Source organism: Panthera pardus, unplaced genomic scaffold (assembly GCF_024362965.1).
Source record: "Panthera pardus isolate Hobbes unplaced genomic scaffold, ASM2436296v1 HiC_scaffold_13, whole genome shotgun sequence".
Lineage (NCBI taxonomy): Eukaryota > Metazoa > Chordata > Mammalia > Carnivora > Felidae > Panthera > Panthera pardus.
The window spans coordinates 46,847,774-46,866,728 of record NW_026526688.1 but is presented as its reverse complement, the minus strand read 5'-3'; the positions used below and the strand labels follow the sequence as shown (position 1 = coordinate 46,866,728).

General features: G+C 42.6%; 1 protein-coding gene across 12 annotated transcripts in view; it reads left to right on the top strand.

The window, feature by feature from the left end:
- The window catches only part of UNC5D (unc-5 netrin receptor D), a 574,975-nt gene that overhangs the window by 329,966 nt on the left and 226,054 nt on the right, over positions 1 to 18,955 (top strand). For all 12 annotated transcript variants that reach the window (XM_019440815.2, XM_019440818.2, XM_019440819.2 and 9 more), the window contains exon 3: positions 5,643 to 5,786. In XM_019440815.2, the coding sequence (XP_019296360.1) occupies positions 5,643 to 5,786 (144 nt within the window). The remainder of the gene's footprint in view (positions 1 to 5,642; positions 5,787 to 18,955) is intronic.

Sequence of the window (18,955 nt, the reverse complement as noted above, 5' to 3'; positions counted from 1 at the left end):
AATGCTATTCAAAATATGGGGAAGCTTCTCATTTTTCAAACATCTTTTTTTTTTTAATTTTTTTTAACGTTTATTTATTTTTCAGACAGAGAGACACAGCATGAACGGGGGAGGGGCAGAGAGAGAGGGAAACACAGAATCGGAAGCAGGCTCTGAGCCATCAGCCCAGAGCCCGACGCGGGGCACGAACCCGCGGACCGCGAGATCGTGACCTGAGGCAAAGTCGGACGCTTAACCGACTGAGCCACCCAGGCGCCCCTCAAACATCTTTTTTTAAATGTTTACTTATTTTGAGAGAGAGACAGAAAGCACAAGTGAGGGAAGGGCAAAGAGAGAGGGAAAGAGAGAATCCCAAGCAGGCTTCATGCTCAGCACAGACCCTGATGCAGGGTTCAATCCCAGGACCATGAGATCATGACCTGAGCCAAAATCAAGAGTCAGACTCTCGAGCGACTGAGCCACCCAGGTGCCCTGAAGCATGTTTTCTAGGCTCTAGCCCTGGACTAGTAAGAGGCACATGAAAAATATTCCCTTGTGGAAGTGGTGGGCTTTCTGCCTCCTGATGTGTGAGTTGTTTTCTGTCTTCTCCAGGGACCATGGGTAAGGAAGGACGATCTCACAGCCGAATGCAGGCATCGGAGGGGACTGAGAAACCTAAGTAGGCAATGGTTCATTGGAGAAGGCTCTTGAATATGAGACTGTTGCTTTTCAAGAGGAGTTTCATTTTTCCTTTTTCTTTCCCAAAGAATTGAGGGAGGAGGGCCCTGTGCTACTCATGAAGTTGTATTGGAAATAGTTGTTTGGAGCTTTGTCTCTGGAGAGCAGTTTACTCATTCTCTCGGTTAATCCCCAATTGTGAGCCATTACAATGTGGAAAATAAAGCACAGGTGGTGAAATGCAGAGCTAAGCTGGCCCAAGGAGAGGGTACAGAGCATCAGTTGAGAAAACAATTCACCAAAACCCAGTTTGCTGGTTTTTTACTTCTTCTGTGTGGTTTTGGGATATGAAAGATATGCCAAGGAGGAAGAGGGATCCTTGACTTCCCTTCTTGAAACTTAGTTATTCAGTTTAGTAAAGCTAAGCATCCTGCTACAGAGAACTTCCAAAAGATTGAGGGACATGAAGCTAGGAGGGGTGGGAAGCATCAGGGAATGATGTCAAATTCCTCCCCAGGTGCCCATCACCAGGTGTATCTGAGAGCAGGCTGGCAACAATAACCATGGCAGGATGTTCCCTTTGGGATTTGTGGAAGTACGATAATGAGCAGTAGATAAAAGGTGTGGGACAGCTATTAGGCCACGGGCTGCAGTGGGTGTGGTGCTGAATGTGAAATACTATTCCAGAATTCTTTCTTTGCTAGGGAACAAGTCAAGACTAAGACTCAAAGCCCTTTTCATAAACGGTAGCCAGGAATAAATGATTTGCCTTCTTTTTCTCTCACCGTTGCCTTCCTGCTGTCTTCTGTATTTCTCTTCTTGGAACACTAACACGTATACCTTCAATTAGTTTGAAAATTCTGTAACTTTCAGTCTCCCACCAGGATTAGACCTGCTAAGAGTAACTAGTGTTTTCTATCTGATAAATAAGGGGATTACAGCAATAACTGCTGTCAGCATTTTTCTCATTTAAACAAATAAAGCTGACAAATGATGAAGGTCTGTGCTGTTCTGTTATGTTTAGAACATGCAGAGCAATTATTCATCTGCTGCCAACATTAGTCTCCGTACAACCGAAACATCCAACAGCGTCGAAAGCTTATTAGCATATCAGTCCCATAGTCATATTTTTATATATTCTGTAAGACGCCAGTCCATTACAAAGGCTGATGGTTATAATTTACACAGTAATTTAAAGGGTTGGACTTTTCTGTGCTTATTAGAGTTACACAAGTCATCAGGTGCAGTGCTGCTCTTATTTATGAGATGTCACCTTCTGTGTGCCTGGGATTTTTGCTCCTCTGTAGTATTTCCCGTGAACAAGTTAGCTGCCATCTCTTGAGGTGGGGAAGTAGATGGCCATCCCTGCAATGCTGTTGGATGAACTTCAGCGGAGGGGTGTGGGCAGTGGTTTCCTTAAATAGAGCTGCTTTCCCTGGATGTTTGGTCATGCTCACACGTGTGTGTGTGTGTGTGTGTGTGTGTGTGTGTGTGTGTATCACTAGACAGCGCTATAATGGAGATTTGAGAGAGAATATACTATTTAAAACTTTTTTTATTCAGTAGAATTATTTCTTGTTACGGTAGAGATAAGCATAATAGATCCACAATGGTCATGATTTTCCAAGAGGTCTCCTAGAGGGAATGATGTGACAAGACTGAAGACTTCATGTTAGAAGAAAGGTCTAATCCAGACAGTGTATTTGGCCAGACGGGGGTGGAGGTCATGTCACTTGTGGCCTTTTATTTTTATTTTTTTTAATCTATTTATCTATTTTGAGAGAGAGAGAGAGAGAAACAGCATGCACGTGTAGGTGCAAGTGGAAGAGGGACAGAGAGAGAGAGAGAGGTAGAGAGAGAATCCCAAGCAGGCTCCACGCTATCAGTGCTGAGCCTGATGTGGCGCTTGATCTCACGGACCTTAAGATCATGACCTGAACCAAAATCAAAAGTCAGATGCTTAACCTACTGAGCCGCCCAGGCGCCCCACTTGTGGCCTTTGCAAGGAGCCTGCCACCCTGATGCAGCCTGCAGGAAAAATACACTGTGTTTGCAAATAGTTGGTTTATATTCATTTGGCTGCTTCAATCTAATGGGAAAGCCCCGGTGAAGAACTTGTAAATGAGCTGTCCCAGTGTTGCAATTGTGACTTTAGCATTAGTCTGAAGGAAGGGTTGCAGACTTCTGGACACGGGGTAAGGTAAGGTCAGACCTTCATGGTGATGGTCCCCGGTCTATGGTTTATGCTTCCCCAAAACAAATATGCAGCTGTCTGTTCATGTGTCCACGTTTAGTTTCTGTATGGGATGCACTGACATGTTGGGGTCTTACTCACCCTGGAGGGATGTCCTGCCAGAGGGTGCTGCCTGATTCCTGGAGAGAGCAGATAACTTGCCTGTAAGAGTGCCTTTTATATGCAAACAAACTGTCCAGAGCCCAGACCCTGAGCTACTACTTTTATTAAGCTCTTACACTTCAGGGCAATATTCACTTATGCTCATTTCAGGACCAGCTACCTGACAACTGGGGACAGCCATTATGTTCCTGAGCCCACTGAAATGATTCAAACTCGACAATTTTACACCTGTTTACCAGGTCCTGTGTCTTCCCATGGAAACCACAATAAAGGCTCTTGCCCCCATTTTCCTGTGCCCCTTCTGCCTCCTAGCTTCCCCAGGTGGCCCTGCATGGTGTAATTTGCCTCTTGTTTCTGGGGATTTGTGAGAGTAAATTGTTCCCCATCAGCTTGAACCCATTTCTGACCTCTCAAGCCTATAGAATGTTTCTCTGATGAAACCCCTGATTCCTAAATGGTAGGCATATTCTGTCTCCGCATGTCTCTGCACTGTGACAGAGTATCTCTGACCTCTGGGTGCATTGATTTGATGTTCTGTCTCATCCCTTTCACTATTCAAAGTAGGGTCATCCACCGTTTGCCTCAAATAAAAGAGAAAAATATAACACAAGCCCTCATCCCTGCAGTCTCGTTCCTTAGTTTTGTTTATTTCACATTATTTTCGAATCCCCGGCATGGGCGGCCACACTCCGCTCTGCTTTCTGTCCTAACCATCCTGTTTTGTTCTCTGCTTCGTTTTTATTCTCCTTTTCTCTTCACCTCCCAACTCTGCCTCCTCCTCGCCATCATCCTTCCACTCACACTTTTTGTTTCTTTAAGTGCGAAGACAAAAACACCACCATCAATAAAAACACCTGTAGGGCTTTTTTTCCTATTCCCTGTGGAACTCAGCTTTTGAGACCCTTACATCTCTGTGGGGGGGGGGGGGGGAGAGTGTACTTTTGCACTTGGCACAAACAGGGAAACATAGATTATCAACTGTCATGAAGATGATTTTCTATGTGTGATACCTTCTAAAATGTGAGGAAGTATAACTCCAATTGTACGTGGTGATTTATGTGGTCATAAAACTCTCTCCATCACACGCCGTCAATAACACGTTATTGATTGGGTAGAAAGGAATGTCTCCCAAGCCTTGACTGATGGCACACCTCCGTTCTTGTTCTTTAAATCCTACCACCACCCAAGATAAAATCACATTCCACCTCCTCCATCAAGAGCCCCTGGTTCATTGGATTGTACTGATGATTCTGTCCCATGAATTCCTTTTGAATTTAAAGGAAAAAGCATAATTATGCACTTCTTGTTTCTTTAAATGTTCCCTGTGTTAGTCTTATTTCCATAATTAAGTATAAGTACCTAAAATACAGGGACAGAATTTTAATTTTTGAGAAGGATGTGCACGTGGTGCTGGTTTTGCTGTAAGACAGATCTAGGTTCAGACCCCAGATCTTCCATTAAGAGACTGTGTAACTGCAGACAAATGACTTCGTCTCTCTTAAGACGGTTCTTTTGTCTGCATAGTGGGGATGCCATAGTTCCTACCGCGTTAGTCTGTTGTGAAAATGTAGTGAGTGAGTAGGTTGGAGGCTTATATGATGCTAGTATATAAGTGCAATTCAATAGGCATGGTCTCTTTTTCTCCCACACTGCCTGTCCCAGAGAAAGGCACAGCCTCAGCATGTCCGGTGAACGGAGAGAGCTTGCTGACTGTCAGGGCTGCTGTCCTGCCTGTGATGATTGAACTGATATGGCTAGTGATGCGTGTCCCCTTTCATCCTTGGCACTCTATGCAAGGTGACTGTTCTTCCCAAAGAAAGATAGGCCGATTGTCCTTGGTCAGAGGTTTGGAAGAAACTCACGCTCCCCAGTAAGAAGTACCAAGCACATTTTCTAACCCTTGGGAGGATGCAAAGCAATTAATGATAATAAATATTGAGAGGTGGCTGTCTCAGTTTTATCTTATTTTGCAGGGGTAGCCTTAGCTCCTCTTTCAATAAGAGCCTCTCCTTCCTTTACCTCCTCACACCATTGCTACAGTGGCCTTGCTGGGCTCTCTCCTCAGGGCTTTGAGACTCACGTAGTTCAAATTGTCTGCATTGTATTTGTTGTGTGAAGCCTTGGAAGCTGAGGCAGGGCCCTTCCCTGGTTTCCCGGCCTGTTCACACACATTCACTGTTCCCTCTTTCTCCTGAGCCACATTGCTAGATCCTTGCCCACTGCCATACCCAGGGATAGGGCCATTTAGAACCACCTGGAACTACATCTCTGTGGTCTGTGTGCTGAGGCCTCGTTAGCCTCTAGAATCCCAGCAGTTAATTGTGGTACTGCATTCCTCACCGTAGGCTTTACACCAAGCAAGACAAAGAAAAAGCATCAAGTCGAGTTACTGTGAAAATTATTGTATGGTATTGGAGCCACATTGGTTGGTAATACTTTGCACTCATTCTTTCTAGCTTACTCAGCTGTTGGAATTTAATTAGCAGCAATATATTATTGTCAGAGTAATTAAAACCTCGCCTTGATTAAAAACAGAATTGTTTAATTAACAAGAGAAGGTTTGGCTATCCTTAACTTTTGGTTTGAAAAATACAGCGGCCTCAGTTGATTTGCTCTGTCTCCCCATCAGGCTTGAAGGTCCGGGAGGTGTTTATCAACGTCACCAGGCAGCAGGTAGAGGACTTCCACGGGCCAGAGGACTACTGGTGCCAGTGTGTGGCATGGAGCCACCTGGGGACCTCCAAAAGCAGGAAGGCCTCCGTGCGCATAGCTTGTGAGTACATTCTGGGTGATGTTCTTGTCTGGTGTGAACACGGGCCGGAGTTCATCGGAGCTGAAGAGGGGGCTTTGGAGGTGCCAGGTGCTTCTGCAGAATATCGATCAGAGGACATCCAGGAGGCATCACAACTGTCTCTGTCTCTACCAAATTTACTCTTTAAAGCTGTGTTTTAAATGTTGAAAATTGCCTCTGGAGTACAATCCGCAAATCAGGTTGGCTCCGAGATTCTGCCGAGATTGTCAGATCGCAGGTGTCTTGACAATGCTGGGGGTGGGGAGGGGAATGGTTTCTGAGAGAAAGAAACCCGTGTAAATGGGTTCTACTATTCGTTATCAATGACAAGGTTCAAGGGGGCATTGATGGGAAAAGGTGAGCAGTGACTATTTACTGCACTTTCCAGCAGATCTGCAAAAATAAGACATTAGAGATTAAGGGATTTGTAATAGCCTGCTGTTCAGCCTCTTGCTTCTGTATCTTAAAACATGGAAATGGGCTTTAAAACTGCATTTGTTTGACCCACGTAGAACTCCAAAAAAGAAAAAGGGGGGTGGGGGAAGAAGAAGAAAATTGCTTTTCAGGAGAGTCCAAGATGTTTTTATCATATTTCAGCATCAATGTTTTCATCATCTCAAACAGACTTAGAAGGACAGAAACTTCCTTCCTCCTCCCTTAAAATGTCTTCATTCCCCTACCACCATTATCCCGCCGTGATGGGTCCCCATAAAATCTCTTTTGTGAGCCCAGGAGTGTAAAAGCTCCTCCAGAAAGAAATTGAGAGAAGGAGGACAGACTTGGTTATTGTTGTTTTATTCAAATGCTGCCTTTTGAGAGTGCCATAAAGAATACAGGACAAGGGGGATTTATTTGAGGACTCAAGGAATTCATAGCAGATGTCGATGGTTTTAGGGATTGAGAATAGGAATGAATTGCTATTTGCAGAGACATTTATGTTTCTTGGGAAATGAGATCTTCTTCTCAAAATACGCATTTCACCTTCACTCTCCTGGCAATTTGAGAGGCCCTCTCCTGCATGTTGACTGGGCCCTAGTAGGCCAAGGAGAAGAGGTCATTTTGTAAGCTGTGCTCTTTGATGTAAGAGCCACAGGAAACCGTTGTCCTGTAGTTATTTAGTTAATTTTAGCCAACAAATACTTTTTGACTCTAAAGTAGCAGGTCAGCTGACAGAGGGGATATGTTTGGTTTTACCTTAACACAACCAGCTCTGTGATCCCTGCACGGCTTCGGCCAGGCTAGTCGGCGCATTTGACCCTTGTCAGGGTCAAATTTCCCAGTCTCTCTCTGGGAAAAAAAGAGAGAACAAGCAGCACAGGGATTTCAACATGGCCTTCCTCAATTTGTGGCTTTTCCACATCACTTTTCCTCCTCTTCCTCTATGTCTCTGAGGTCCAGGTGACCTATTCTGTGATTTATTATAAATAACATCACACTGATCTGTCACCTCCAGTCTCTCTCACCTCCATACTTGCTCATTTAATTTCTGATTGTCACCTGCTTGCTAGAAAGCTCCGGGTTTTCCCCTGGCTTACAAAGTTTAGCAAAGAATGGCTCCCAGCTCACCTTTGTTCATTTCCCATAACCTTCGATCATGTGCGCTATATCCTTCCAAGCAGTTGGCTGTTCTGCAAATCACTGTCGTTTCTCTGACATGTGCCTTTGCTCCTGCAGTTTCCTCTTTGACCATGTGGACCATGGTGGTTAAGACCCCAGGAGACACGGCAGCCTTGCTGGTTACTGGTTCCAGCTCTACTCCTTAGTTTTGTGATGGCGGACAGTTTACGCATCTCTCTGTGTCTTCATGTCTCCAGTGATGAAAGGGTGCCTACTTCATAGAATTATCGCAAGACTTACAGGGACTGATAACTAGAAAGTATTTCAGATTGTACCTGGCACAGAGGTAGGCTTATCAGTCATGAGCTATTTGAGCCTCCATAGAACCAGCATCACTCTTTAGGAGGCGTGTTAATACTTACTAAAACTAATTACACTGAATTAAAATTGTAGCGCCTCAGTCAATTTTATGCAGATTATGGCTAATACAGTCTCTTAAAAATACATGCTAGGGCAGCCCTAGGATCTAACTCTTCCAAGCATGATAGGATCAAAGGATGTTACAAATGGAGAAACCTTTTCCATCATTTCTTGACTTTTTTAGAGGCATCTGATACTTTTGTGGTAACAATTACACCAATCTCTTCAGGGTTCAAAACATCGTTTTGACATTCTTGCATATGATATGCACATATGAATGTGATGAAGATGTGATTTTTAAGTAAAAAAATTATCATTAAACCCTATGTTATGCAATTAATGGTATCTCCTATATTTGTAACATATTTTTAGTTTCCTCCTATGTCGCAAGTGACAGATTTTTTAATTGATTTAAAATTATTTATGCAAGTCAAGACATGGTTCGTCATTAAATATTGCATTTGACTTGGGGACCAGTGTACATTAAAATGTAAATTGAAATTTAACTATGTTTAATGCCATTAAGCATCAAAAGTGGAGGGGAAAAAACTGCCTTTAGGACCTTGCTTGAAATTCTTTTCATTTGCTTGTAGGAAAAAAAAAAAAAAGCACTTTTTTTTTTTTTTAATAACTTTCATGTTTTGTTGAAATAAGATTTCTGGCTGCTATTTGCAAGTACTTCCCAGCAAATAACACATTGCACATGAGGATAGTCTTTATTCCCAATAAATGAAAAGCCAAATTGGATATAATTGTCACTATGTTTCTCCTTTTTGAGATTGGTTTTTGAAGTACTAAAGACATCTTAATGTGCTAAATAAGGATTTTGATAGATGAATGTAGCTTATGAATCTGATGACAATTGTCTTGAGGGGACTTTGCAAAATTAGTATCATTTTTATATTATTCATTAAATTATTGTAGTTCAACATCAGAGCTCCTTATGCTTCCTACATTTAGCCAGTGATGCATTAAGAATTTAACAATTTTGAAACCACAGCCAGCAGACCTTCCCTGGCAGCTGACGCCTCCCACCAAGGGGTGTATGTATCGACTGCGGTGACTTGACATGATCGCACTAGGTAATCACTGGCATGATATCACCTCGACATCGTTCAACTTTAAAGGGAAACAGGATAAATACAAGTACTTTATTTATTTAACTCGTATTTTTCTTGACACGGCCCCACCCGCGTTTTCGGTTAGATATGCAGATGCCTGGCTTCCACCCCAGGCCTGTTGGGTCAGATTCTGACCCATGACTCAGTAAGTCCGGTGCAAGGTCTGAGGTTCTATTATTTTCAAGAGCTCCTAGATGATGCTGATGTTGCCAGCCGGTCTGTGGGCCATACATGGAGTAGCAAGACCATAAAAACAAACAAACGAACAGAACCTTTATGACACACGATTTGGGAAATACTGATTTAACCTGTTCATCCATTTAATAGCTGAATATATTGATAAGGCGTCATCATTTAATAGCTGAATAAATGATATTCAGAAGGGTTAGGTGGCTTGACCAAAGGTCACCCAGCAGATGGTGCTTTGCTACTAAACCTTGTTGACTCCTTTCTATCAACTGGAATTTGAGAACCGTCCTAGCAAGAAAGGTTCACGTGCACGTAAGTTGTTTCCTTGAGGGAAGCAGTGATTGCTTTTCCATTCCGTTGCTGAGGAAATTCCTCCTCATGGTGAAGTTCCTGCATATGTTGAATATATTTCAGTGCATGTAAGTTACACGCGTTGTACGTGTACATGAAGTCAAACGCATCACTGCCTTCGTGTCCCAAAACCAGTACAGGCTTTGTTTTAGTAACCAGAGTGCCTGTCATCTTAAACTATTGTCTTCTCCTTAATAATTCCACAGTGTGTCAGAGAGATGTTGGCCGCCTTCCAAATGCCCGGGGCTGGAAATAGCCGAGGCCCCGTCTCAAAAACGATTTTCTAAAGGTAAAAATAAATAAATAAAGCCAACCCACACGTACCCCCACCAGGTTGGCAGAAGCCCGTCTCCAGGGAGGGACTCCCACAGGCCTTCTCTCGTTTGTCTGATTCTACCCAGCTGGAGGTGGTCGGGCCGCTGTAGCATCTGTTGGTTCTGCTGCTGGACGGTTGTCAAAACCAGGAATATTCAATTATTCGGGGTTGTTTATTTTCATGTGTGAACATTTGGCTGCTTAGCTATTGCTTTTCTTTCCCGCTTTTCTCCCTCTTCTTCATCTGCTTACACAATGTTTTGCCTGTATCATTAACCCTTGATCGATCACTCGCTTCTTGAGACTTGGGCCTTTTTTCCCAGTAGAAGAGCTGGGGCTGGAGAGATGGGAGCCTGTGCTTGTTAGAGTCACATAGCAAGTTGGCCGCTTAGAATGAAACACAGCAGGAAACCACTGTTTGCTCGATTTATTTTACTTCAGTTTTTCATTTTTTTTTAATGTTTATTTATTTTTGAGGGAGAGCAAGAGAGCATGAGACAGATAGAGGGAGACACAAAGGAGGCTCCAGGCTCTGAGCTGTCAGCACAGAGCCTGACATAGGGCTCGAACTCCTGGACCATGAGATCATGCGTGACCTGAGCTGAAGTCGGACGCTCAACCCACTGAGCCACCCAGGCGCCCCTTTGTTGATTTTTTTTTTTTTTAAAGAAAAGATCTATAAAGTATACAGCCTGAATATCGTTTAAATAGGCTGCTTTTTTGAGGCACGCCTAAAATACCTATGCAGTTGTGCCAAGAATGAGTGAAGAGTTTAAAGGAGAACCTCATTTAAAAGCTATGAAATTCTCTACCTCATTTTCCAGGCACACATTAAAACAGTATTATTTTTATTTGTTTCTTTTTGGAGGGTAGTGGTATCTTTTTGAAAACTATAGAAGAGAGACATCCAATTAAGCCTCCATTATGGATCTCAGCTTCATGGCTCTGATAAATAACTTCACCTGCTAAAAACTGCCGATGACCCCCTCCTGACAGCAAATTAAATAATAAGAATAAATGTAGGCACATCTGCCTGATATTCAAATGCAGCCTTAACCTACTTTTGTAGCTTTGTCTCCCACTACATCCCTGCAAGTGTGCTGAGATCCCACTACGGTAGCACAGCTTAGACTCTGGGACATGAGACTCACTTTTCCCCTCTGTGATGTGCTCATATTCTTTCTCTTCCCTGGAGCATATTCTCAGCCCCACTGTGCACCATCCTGCAGCTTCCCACCTAATTCCTACATCCGAGGCCCGTCTCGCATGCTGTCTCCTTTATGAAACCTAGTTGAACAAATCCCTTAATACTAATTGACCTCAGCAGCTGACACACCAACTGAGCCATCGACAAGATACCTCCCTGTGGTATCTCCAGCTTCAAAACTGAAAAATCTAAATACCCACCTCTCTGAGTTCTCATAGCATTTATTTAGCACTTATCCCATGGTATTTATTATAATTTGCATAGAGTCACAGGTACTGTGAACTTGCTGGTGGATTTGTTCCCTTTCTTAGAATGTAATCTGATGTGAGATTCGACTGCATTACCCTCATTGTCTTGACCTCTGAGCCTACTGCAGAGACTTCTATATGACCCTTGTATTAGGAATGTTTGGTTTGAAAAGGCAACCTTATCAATGCCAGATATGATTCTCTGAAAGGGCATTTGTTAGTTATCTTGATTGGGCCACGGTGCCGACATGGTGTCTGGCTTCTTAGTGAATCTGTAGCTTACCGGGACATTATTATAAGGATCATATTTGTTCTCCCTGCCTTGTGCACTACTCCTAATAATCTTTACTGCCATAAAGAGAGGGTCAAAAGGGATTTCGGAGCAGGTGAATCATTACAATCATACAACTCTGTGATACGCAGTATACGCTCTGAAGGAGACCTTGGCCGCCAGCTCCACCTGCTCTGTTCCCTTCCTCCCTTTCCAGAACATGGAATTTACTCACAGGTTATGGGGAAAACTTGTCAAGACCTCTCTGTACTTGGTGGCGATTGCACAAAACCTTGAAACCCTCCTTCCTTCCCCTCATCGTGGAAGAATGTGGCCAAAGTGAAGAAAAGATATGATTTTACTCTGTCAATGGTCAGTCCTTTCCTTTAGACTGAAATTAATTTGCAGTTGACCCTTGAACAACATGGGAGTTAGGAGCGCTGACCTCCTCCCATGCAGTCAGAAATCCACCTTTGTAACTTTCGACTCCCAGTGACTTAACTGCTAATACCCTATTGTTGACTGGAAGCCTTACCTATAACACTAATGATTAACAAATATTTTGTATGCTGTGTATATTATATACTGCATTCTCAAATAAAGCAAGCTAGAGAAAAGGAAATGCTATTAAGAAAATCATAAGGAAGATGGGGCGCCTGGGTGGCTCAGTCGATTAAATGTCTTTACTCTTGGTTTCTGCTCAGGTCATGATCTTACAGTTTGTGAGTTCAAGTCCTGCATCTGGCTCTGCACTGACAATGTGGAGCCTGCTTGGGGTTTTCTCTCTCCCCCTCCCATGCTCTCTCTCTTTCTCAAAATAAATTAATTTAAAAATCCAAAATCATAAGGAAGAGAAAATACATGTTCATTACTGTCCAGTACGTGTAGAAAAAAATCCACACAGATGTGTACCTACACAGTTCAAACCTGTGTTGTCCAAGTATCAACTGTATGTGAAAATTACTGAAGGATATGAGAGTCTGGGCCTCTAGATGAAGCTGTGCACTGTGTAAGGGCATCTAGCCATGGAAGGGAATGGGGAGGCTGAGAAGCATCCCACACGCCAGCAGCCAGGATGTGTACCTGGCACATGGTTGCAACCGCCTGAGGGAAGGGTCTGGTTTTCCTACGCACAGAGGTGGTATTTTCAAGCCTGTGTTTGCGTGTGTCTAATTTACACAAAGGTGTCACATTGGCTTGTAGCCACAGGACTAGGTACATAATTTGTGGTACCGAGTGCAAAATAACAACGTGGGATCCCTTGTTCAAAAATTAAGAATTTGAGGCCATCGAGCAGTCGAGCATGGGGCCCTGGGGAAGCCCACTGGTCCCATGCCCGTGAAGCTGGATGTCAGTGGCAGTGATGCGATGGTTCAGGAAATCACCTCCTACAAGATAACATCATAGGGTCTGAGTTTTAAAATGCATGTTTGGGGTCAAGCTGGTAACTAGATATGCCCATTGGCACATTATTCTTTTGGCCACGTCCTCCTGTAAACTGTGCCTAGCTAGGCAAGCAAGGGGTGCATGCCTGTTGGCGATTCTCTAGAAGGAATAACTGCATGACGTGAGCAGGTGAAATACACACTAATAGAGGTTTTAATTTTTTTTTTAATTTTGACATAATTTCAGACTTCAGAAAAGTTGCAGTGTGTAGTACAAAGAATTCCCCGAAGTCTTCTGAGAATCATCAAATGTTGCTTTGGAGTTCTCTTTCTGTGTTGATAATATGCTTTCATATGTAGATTATTGTGGTTTGTTTTCTGACACGTTTAAGATTAAATTGCAGACAGGATGCCCCCTTTCCCTTAAATACTTAATCGTGTATGCTTTTTAAAGAACAAGGATGTTTTTTGACATAACTAGTAGTATAATTATGAAGAAATTAACACTGATACAATACTATTATCTAGTCCTGAGACCTTATTCATATTTCACCCATGGTTCAGTAATCTCCTTTGTTACAATAACAACAAAAATTCTAGATCATGGGTTACATTCAGCTGAGAGGTCACTTTAGTTTTCTTTAATCCGGGTAATTTCTCAGTCCTCTTTTGTCATTCATGACATTGAGTTTTTGAAGTGTAAATGTCACTTATTTTGTACAATGTCCTTTCATTTGAACATGTAAAAGGAAACAGCAGCCACCGAAAAAGGACTCTCATTGGTCACATCTGGGACAATTTGAGTATCAAAATGATTGAGAGAGATGGATTATAACTCAGTAAATAAGAACCCAGAAATCCATACTGGTATTTTGAAAAACATGACTGAATGAACATATGAATAATGGAGGGCAAAGGGAGAGCCCTCCCTCATGGTAGAGTAAATGGATCAGTGTGAAAGGAATGATGGAAATGGAAAATCATAGTGGCAACATTAGAATATTAGAATATTAATTGATTCAGACAAGTATCACGGATGCTTAAACTAGAGGGTAAAAGTTTCAGGAGTAACAGGATGTTTGTATATCCTCAAAGTATCTCTCCACAAGATACTTCTTAATAATTACCAATGGGAAATGAGTAGCGTTTCAGTGGAAAATCCAGCCCTATACCATCTTAATCAAGTGATCAGTGTTGACGACAGCAATGGGACCTGTCGGCAGTGTATGTCTCCAAATGTGATGGACAGAGCGGACTGAATCACTTAGTGATGTTTCTTCCAAAAATGTCTGATCTATATTTAACCGGAGGGAAACGTTGGACAAACCTAAATTGAGGAACGTTTTACATAATAGGTCATTTTTAACTTCACATGTCTCTCAAAATGCCAGCCCTGTGTGTAAAACCGCAGGGATGTTCTGGGGATACAAGAAACTTCAAGATAGACATGCTACATCTTTTTGTAGCATCAGTTATCATTCCCCTTTTAGGTCAGTCAAGTATAAACATGGATACAAGGGGTAGAAGGCAATATGTCCTTAAATTGTGAAAATGCAACTTCATTCTTCAAAGCCACTTTGTGTGGGACGCCTGAGTGGCTTAGTTGGTTAAATGTCCGACTCTTGATTTTGGCTCAGATCATGATCTCATGGGTTTGTGGGTATGAGCTCCTCATCAGGCTCTGCACTGACAGAGAGGAGCCTGCTTGGCTGGGATTCTCCCTCTCTCTCTCTCTGTCCCTCCCCACCTCTTCTCTTTCAAAAACAAAACAAAACAAAACAAAACAAATTTGTTCATGTCAGGTCTTCTTAGGCTCCACCCATAAATGCAGTGGAGATAGGAATTTGTTCTCTTCTGCCAGCAGGGGGCACTTCAGTAGAAAGTGTGAGAAATACTGTACAATAAGAGATTGTGATTCTATGAACAGAGTAGAATGATTTGTATGGAATTGATATAAATCGTGCTACTTTTGCTTCACGTGTGCACAATTGAAAACACCCACCTTAAAAATGGGTATTCCCAGTTAGCAGCACTTTGCTTTACAACATACCCCACTGTGGATGATGGAGCAGGGGGAACCCTCCCCAAATAATATTCCTTCATGCTGCTTATTGCCAACCATTATTTGACCAAGAAGAATTTGCAAAAAAAAAAAAAAAAAAAACAAAACACAGCCTCCACCTTTTTGGGAAATAAAGGCTTGATTCAGTCTGCTGCTCTTGTGGTAATTAATAAACCTTAAACTTCCAAGAAAATGGCCGTGTCTATAAACACTTCAGTAAAAGTTTATCAGGGAAGAGGATATAGGTTTTATTTCATCCCTTATTTTCTCTACTAAAGAAACCTTCTGACGGAGAAGCAAAACAGAAATAAAACTTTGTTAAATCTTTGAGGACTCTGAACCTAGTGACAGTATTCTTAAATTAGTTTTGCATCTGTCTACCAGAATAAGAACATTCCAGAATTTGATAAGTAGCAAAGGAATGCTAACTTAGATGAGGCAGTGTTAGCTATCTATGCGTAATTAAGTATCTACCATGTTCTAGATAGCACAACCATAAATAAAATTCCATCCCTTCCCTTGAAGAGTTTACAGTCTAGCCATGGGCCATACTTAAAAACAAGTATTTTCAGTGGTTCATGGCCCGTGGTAAACTCCACATGTTTTAGGAGTCCATAGGAGGGACAATTTGCTGCTTGTCAAGATCTATGATATACTTCCTCCGTTAATATCTGAGCTAATTCCCAAGGAAGAAGGAGCATTAATAATTAAAAAAAAAAAAAAAAAAAAAAAAAAAAAAACAGATCTTCAGGCTAAAGACAGAGCTTGGGTAAAGGCACAGAAGGTGGAACAGTAGGAACTACCACATGGGAAACAAGGAGATGCAGCTACCAGCTAGAAGTAGAGAGATCACATTATGGAGGGTGTTTGAATTCTCTGCTGGGTTTACATTCATCCAGGATGTGGTCTGGTGCCATCGAAGTGTCATAAGAAGGACAATGATGTGGCCTTATTTTCTAAATCCCCTGCCATCCCATTCACTAGAGACAGAGTTAAGGGGAACAAGATCTGAGCAGCAGTCCAGGAGTGAAATTATGTAAATGGTTAAGGGATGAACAGAGGAAGAGCCATGAAGAAGACTGAAGATGGGAAAGAAAAGTTGAAGAGGCCCTGGAATGTGCAAGAGGGGGTGCAGACTTGTATGAAGGAATAAATGGTCCTCAGTGTCCATGCCATCCAAAGATCAAGTGAGCGGGGTCAGTGACATTTGAGAACATAAAGGTTTCCGTGGATCTGGGCAAAGCAGTGTAATGAGAGGAGGGGTTAGAAGATCATAGTGGATCTAAGAATCCATAGGAGCTGAGAAAGCAGAGGCAGTATGAACATCCCATTCCAAAAATTTGACCGAAGAGAAAAGCTAGAGAAAGAGCTAGAGTTAACCATTTGAAGAATAGACTGCAATTTAATACAAGCATGAATATTAGGAGAGTTCATATTCTAAAAGCTCATGGGAATGGGAGCAGCAGAACACATGAAGAAGGAGATGCCAGAAGAGCTGGGTTTGTGTTCTGGACTCAACTGACTGGCTTTGCTCTCTCGCATAGAGACCCCCAAACCTGCTGCGTGTGAGATTCACAGGAGAAGCACTTTAGGATTAAGATGACTGGACCTCACTCAAGACGCATGGAATCAGAATCTCTGGGAGGGGGGCCCACGCTTATTTCTTGTAACTTTTGCTGTCTTCTCCTTCTCCCTGTCCACAACTCAGTTTCTCCTGCAGGTTTCTCCTTCTCTTCCCACCTCTAAATATTGTAGTGTTTTAGCTCTCCCTCTTGAAATCTCTCCTTAAGCCACAGACTCTCCCCAGGTGAAATCTTACATTCCATGGCTTCAGGTCCTGTCTGTTGACTGCTGATGACTCTCAGCCCTGACCTTGCACCTCATCTCCTGACCTCTCTATTCACTCCTGATAGATCACTGGATCTATCTAGTAGGCATTTTAAACATATGCCAAAGAAAATTCTCTTCGTTTTTATTCCATCAACACTGCTGCAAATCTGTGTTTATTCTCTGGTTGTTCCTGGTTCAGAATTGGTCCTTCAGGTGCTCCTGACGAGGCCTGGGAGTCATCTTTGTCTCCTCTGTTTCTTTCAGCCACATCCCATCCAGTAGCAGCTTTATCTCCAGAACATACCCTGAATCTATCCACTCCTCTCCATTGGTACTAACAATTGTTATTTCTTTACCGTGATAATCGCCTCCCTCCTTCTAGTCTTAACATCTTAAAACCCATTCTCCACACTGAAGCCAGAATGGTTATTTAAAAAAAAAAAAAATACAAGGGTGCCTGGATGGCTCAGTGGTTTAAAGCGTCTGACTCTTGGTTTCAGCTCAGGTCGTGATCTCACTGCTCATGAGTTCAAGCCCCAAGTCAGGCTCTGTACTGGCAGTACTGAGCCTGCTTAGGATTTGCTCTTTCTGTCTCTCTGTCCCTCCCCTGCTTGCACTGTCTCTGTCTCTCTCAAAATAATTAAATAAACTTTAAAAAAAAAAAAAAGTACAACCCAGATCATGTCGTTCCCTTGGCCATACTTCTCCCTCTGGCTCCATGGGAATTAACCGGCTCCTCTTACTTACCCTTATACCACAATGCTTCCTTTCACTGTCCCAAACACTGGGACTATGTTTCTTCTTCAAATATCCATGATTGTCCCTATTTCATAGCCTTTTGCCATTCGCTTTCCCTGGAAAACTCCCCCAGACCTCCAGGGGGCCAGCTCTTTCATGTCAACTTTAGTCCCTCCACATTTTTTGTTAGGTCTCTTTATAAAACTTAGTCTAAAACATGGATTTTGCTACCAAAAAAGTGAACAATTTGTGCTGACGTGGCATCTTAGATCCTTCCTGTTCTGGCAAGATTGATTTAAGGGAAAGCAAAATACAGTGTTCCTTTCTTCCACTCAGTTGCTATATGGGGCCAAGCAGAAGACAGGGATGCTAGATGTTTGTGGTATATTCCAGTGTTTATGTGCTCCAGACACTGGCCACATCCCGTCCTGATCGACCTTCCCAGCCTCGGGGAGACCTGGAGTGGGAGAAGAATCGAAAAAGCTAACATTGCAGGTTAAAAAAATGTATTCTTCTCACTGTTAGGTTGGCTTTTTTCTTTTTGACTCTCTTCCCCCTCCTTTTATTCCCCACCCCCATCTCAGCAGTACTAGTACTGAATTGTAATGAGATGGTGAGTATTGAAAGCTTAAGGTTACTTTTGGGTCATTTCTTTTTAACCTCATTGCTCATTCACATCCTTCTAATCTGTGGAGGGCTGCAGGGCACTGAGAAAGTCAGGAATGATTCTTCATGTCTTTGTTGTTCTTAAAACTCTGTCTGATCAGCCATGGAGTTCATTTTGCATTAACTATAAGTGAACACTGGTGCGGCTTTGTGGGGCGGAGCGGCGTGGGGGTGTGTGGCTAAGCAACATCGTGGACAGGGAATCCAGACAGTAGAAAGATGAGCAGTGGGACCTTTCATTACACTTCTTCAGAGCTGGGCATCCTAGTCTTCTCAATGATTCCTGGGACTGCACTATTTTTTTTTTCCTCCATCAAAAGGACTTTGATTCAGTGTCTCTCTCTGTGTTCATCTAAGACTCAGTGTCCCCATTCGCAGAGCAAGTAGACCAGTCATACTCTCAAACCCATAAGATATGGAGCTTTATAGGTATGTTGTCCCTAGAGCATTCAGTGGAACATGATATAAAGATATAATGTGTGATTTATTAGCTTTATTTTAATTTAGTATTTTAAAAACAAGGGAGCACCGAGTGTCTATATTTTCACCTAATAACTTTTCCCTATTGAAGATTGTTAAGATCTGCTATTTAGGTCAAACTTCAGCTATCCTTTACATACTGATACAGCCAAATCAATATAATTGATACACAGAAGGTGCCTTTACCGGAACTTGGAGTCAAAGCCAACCTCAGAAAGCCTTCTATAGGCATGGTCCCTTGTATGGAGTCCTACCCATAGTCCTTTGCTGTGGGAAGCAGTGTTGGTCAGCCTGGGTGGCCATGCTGTGTA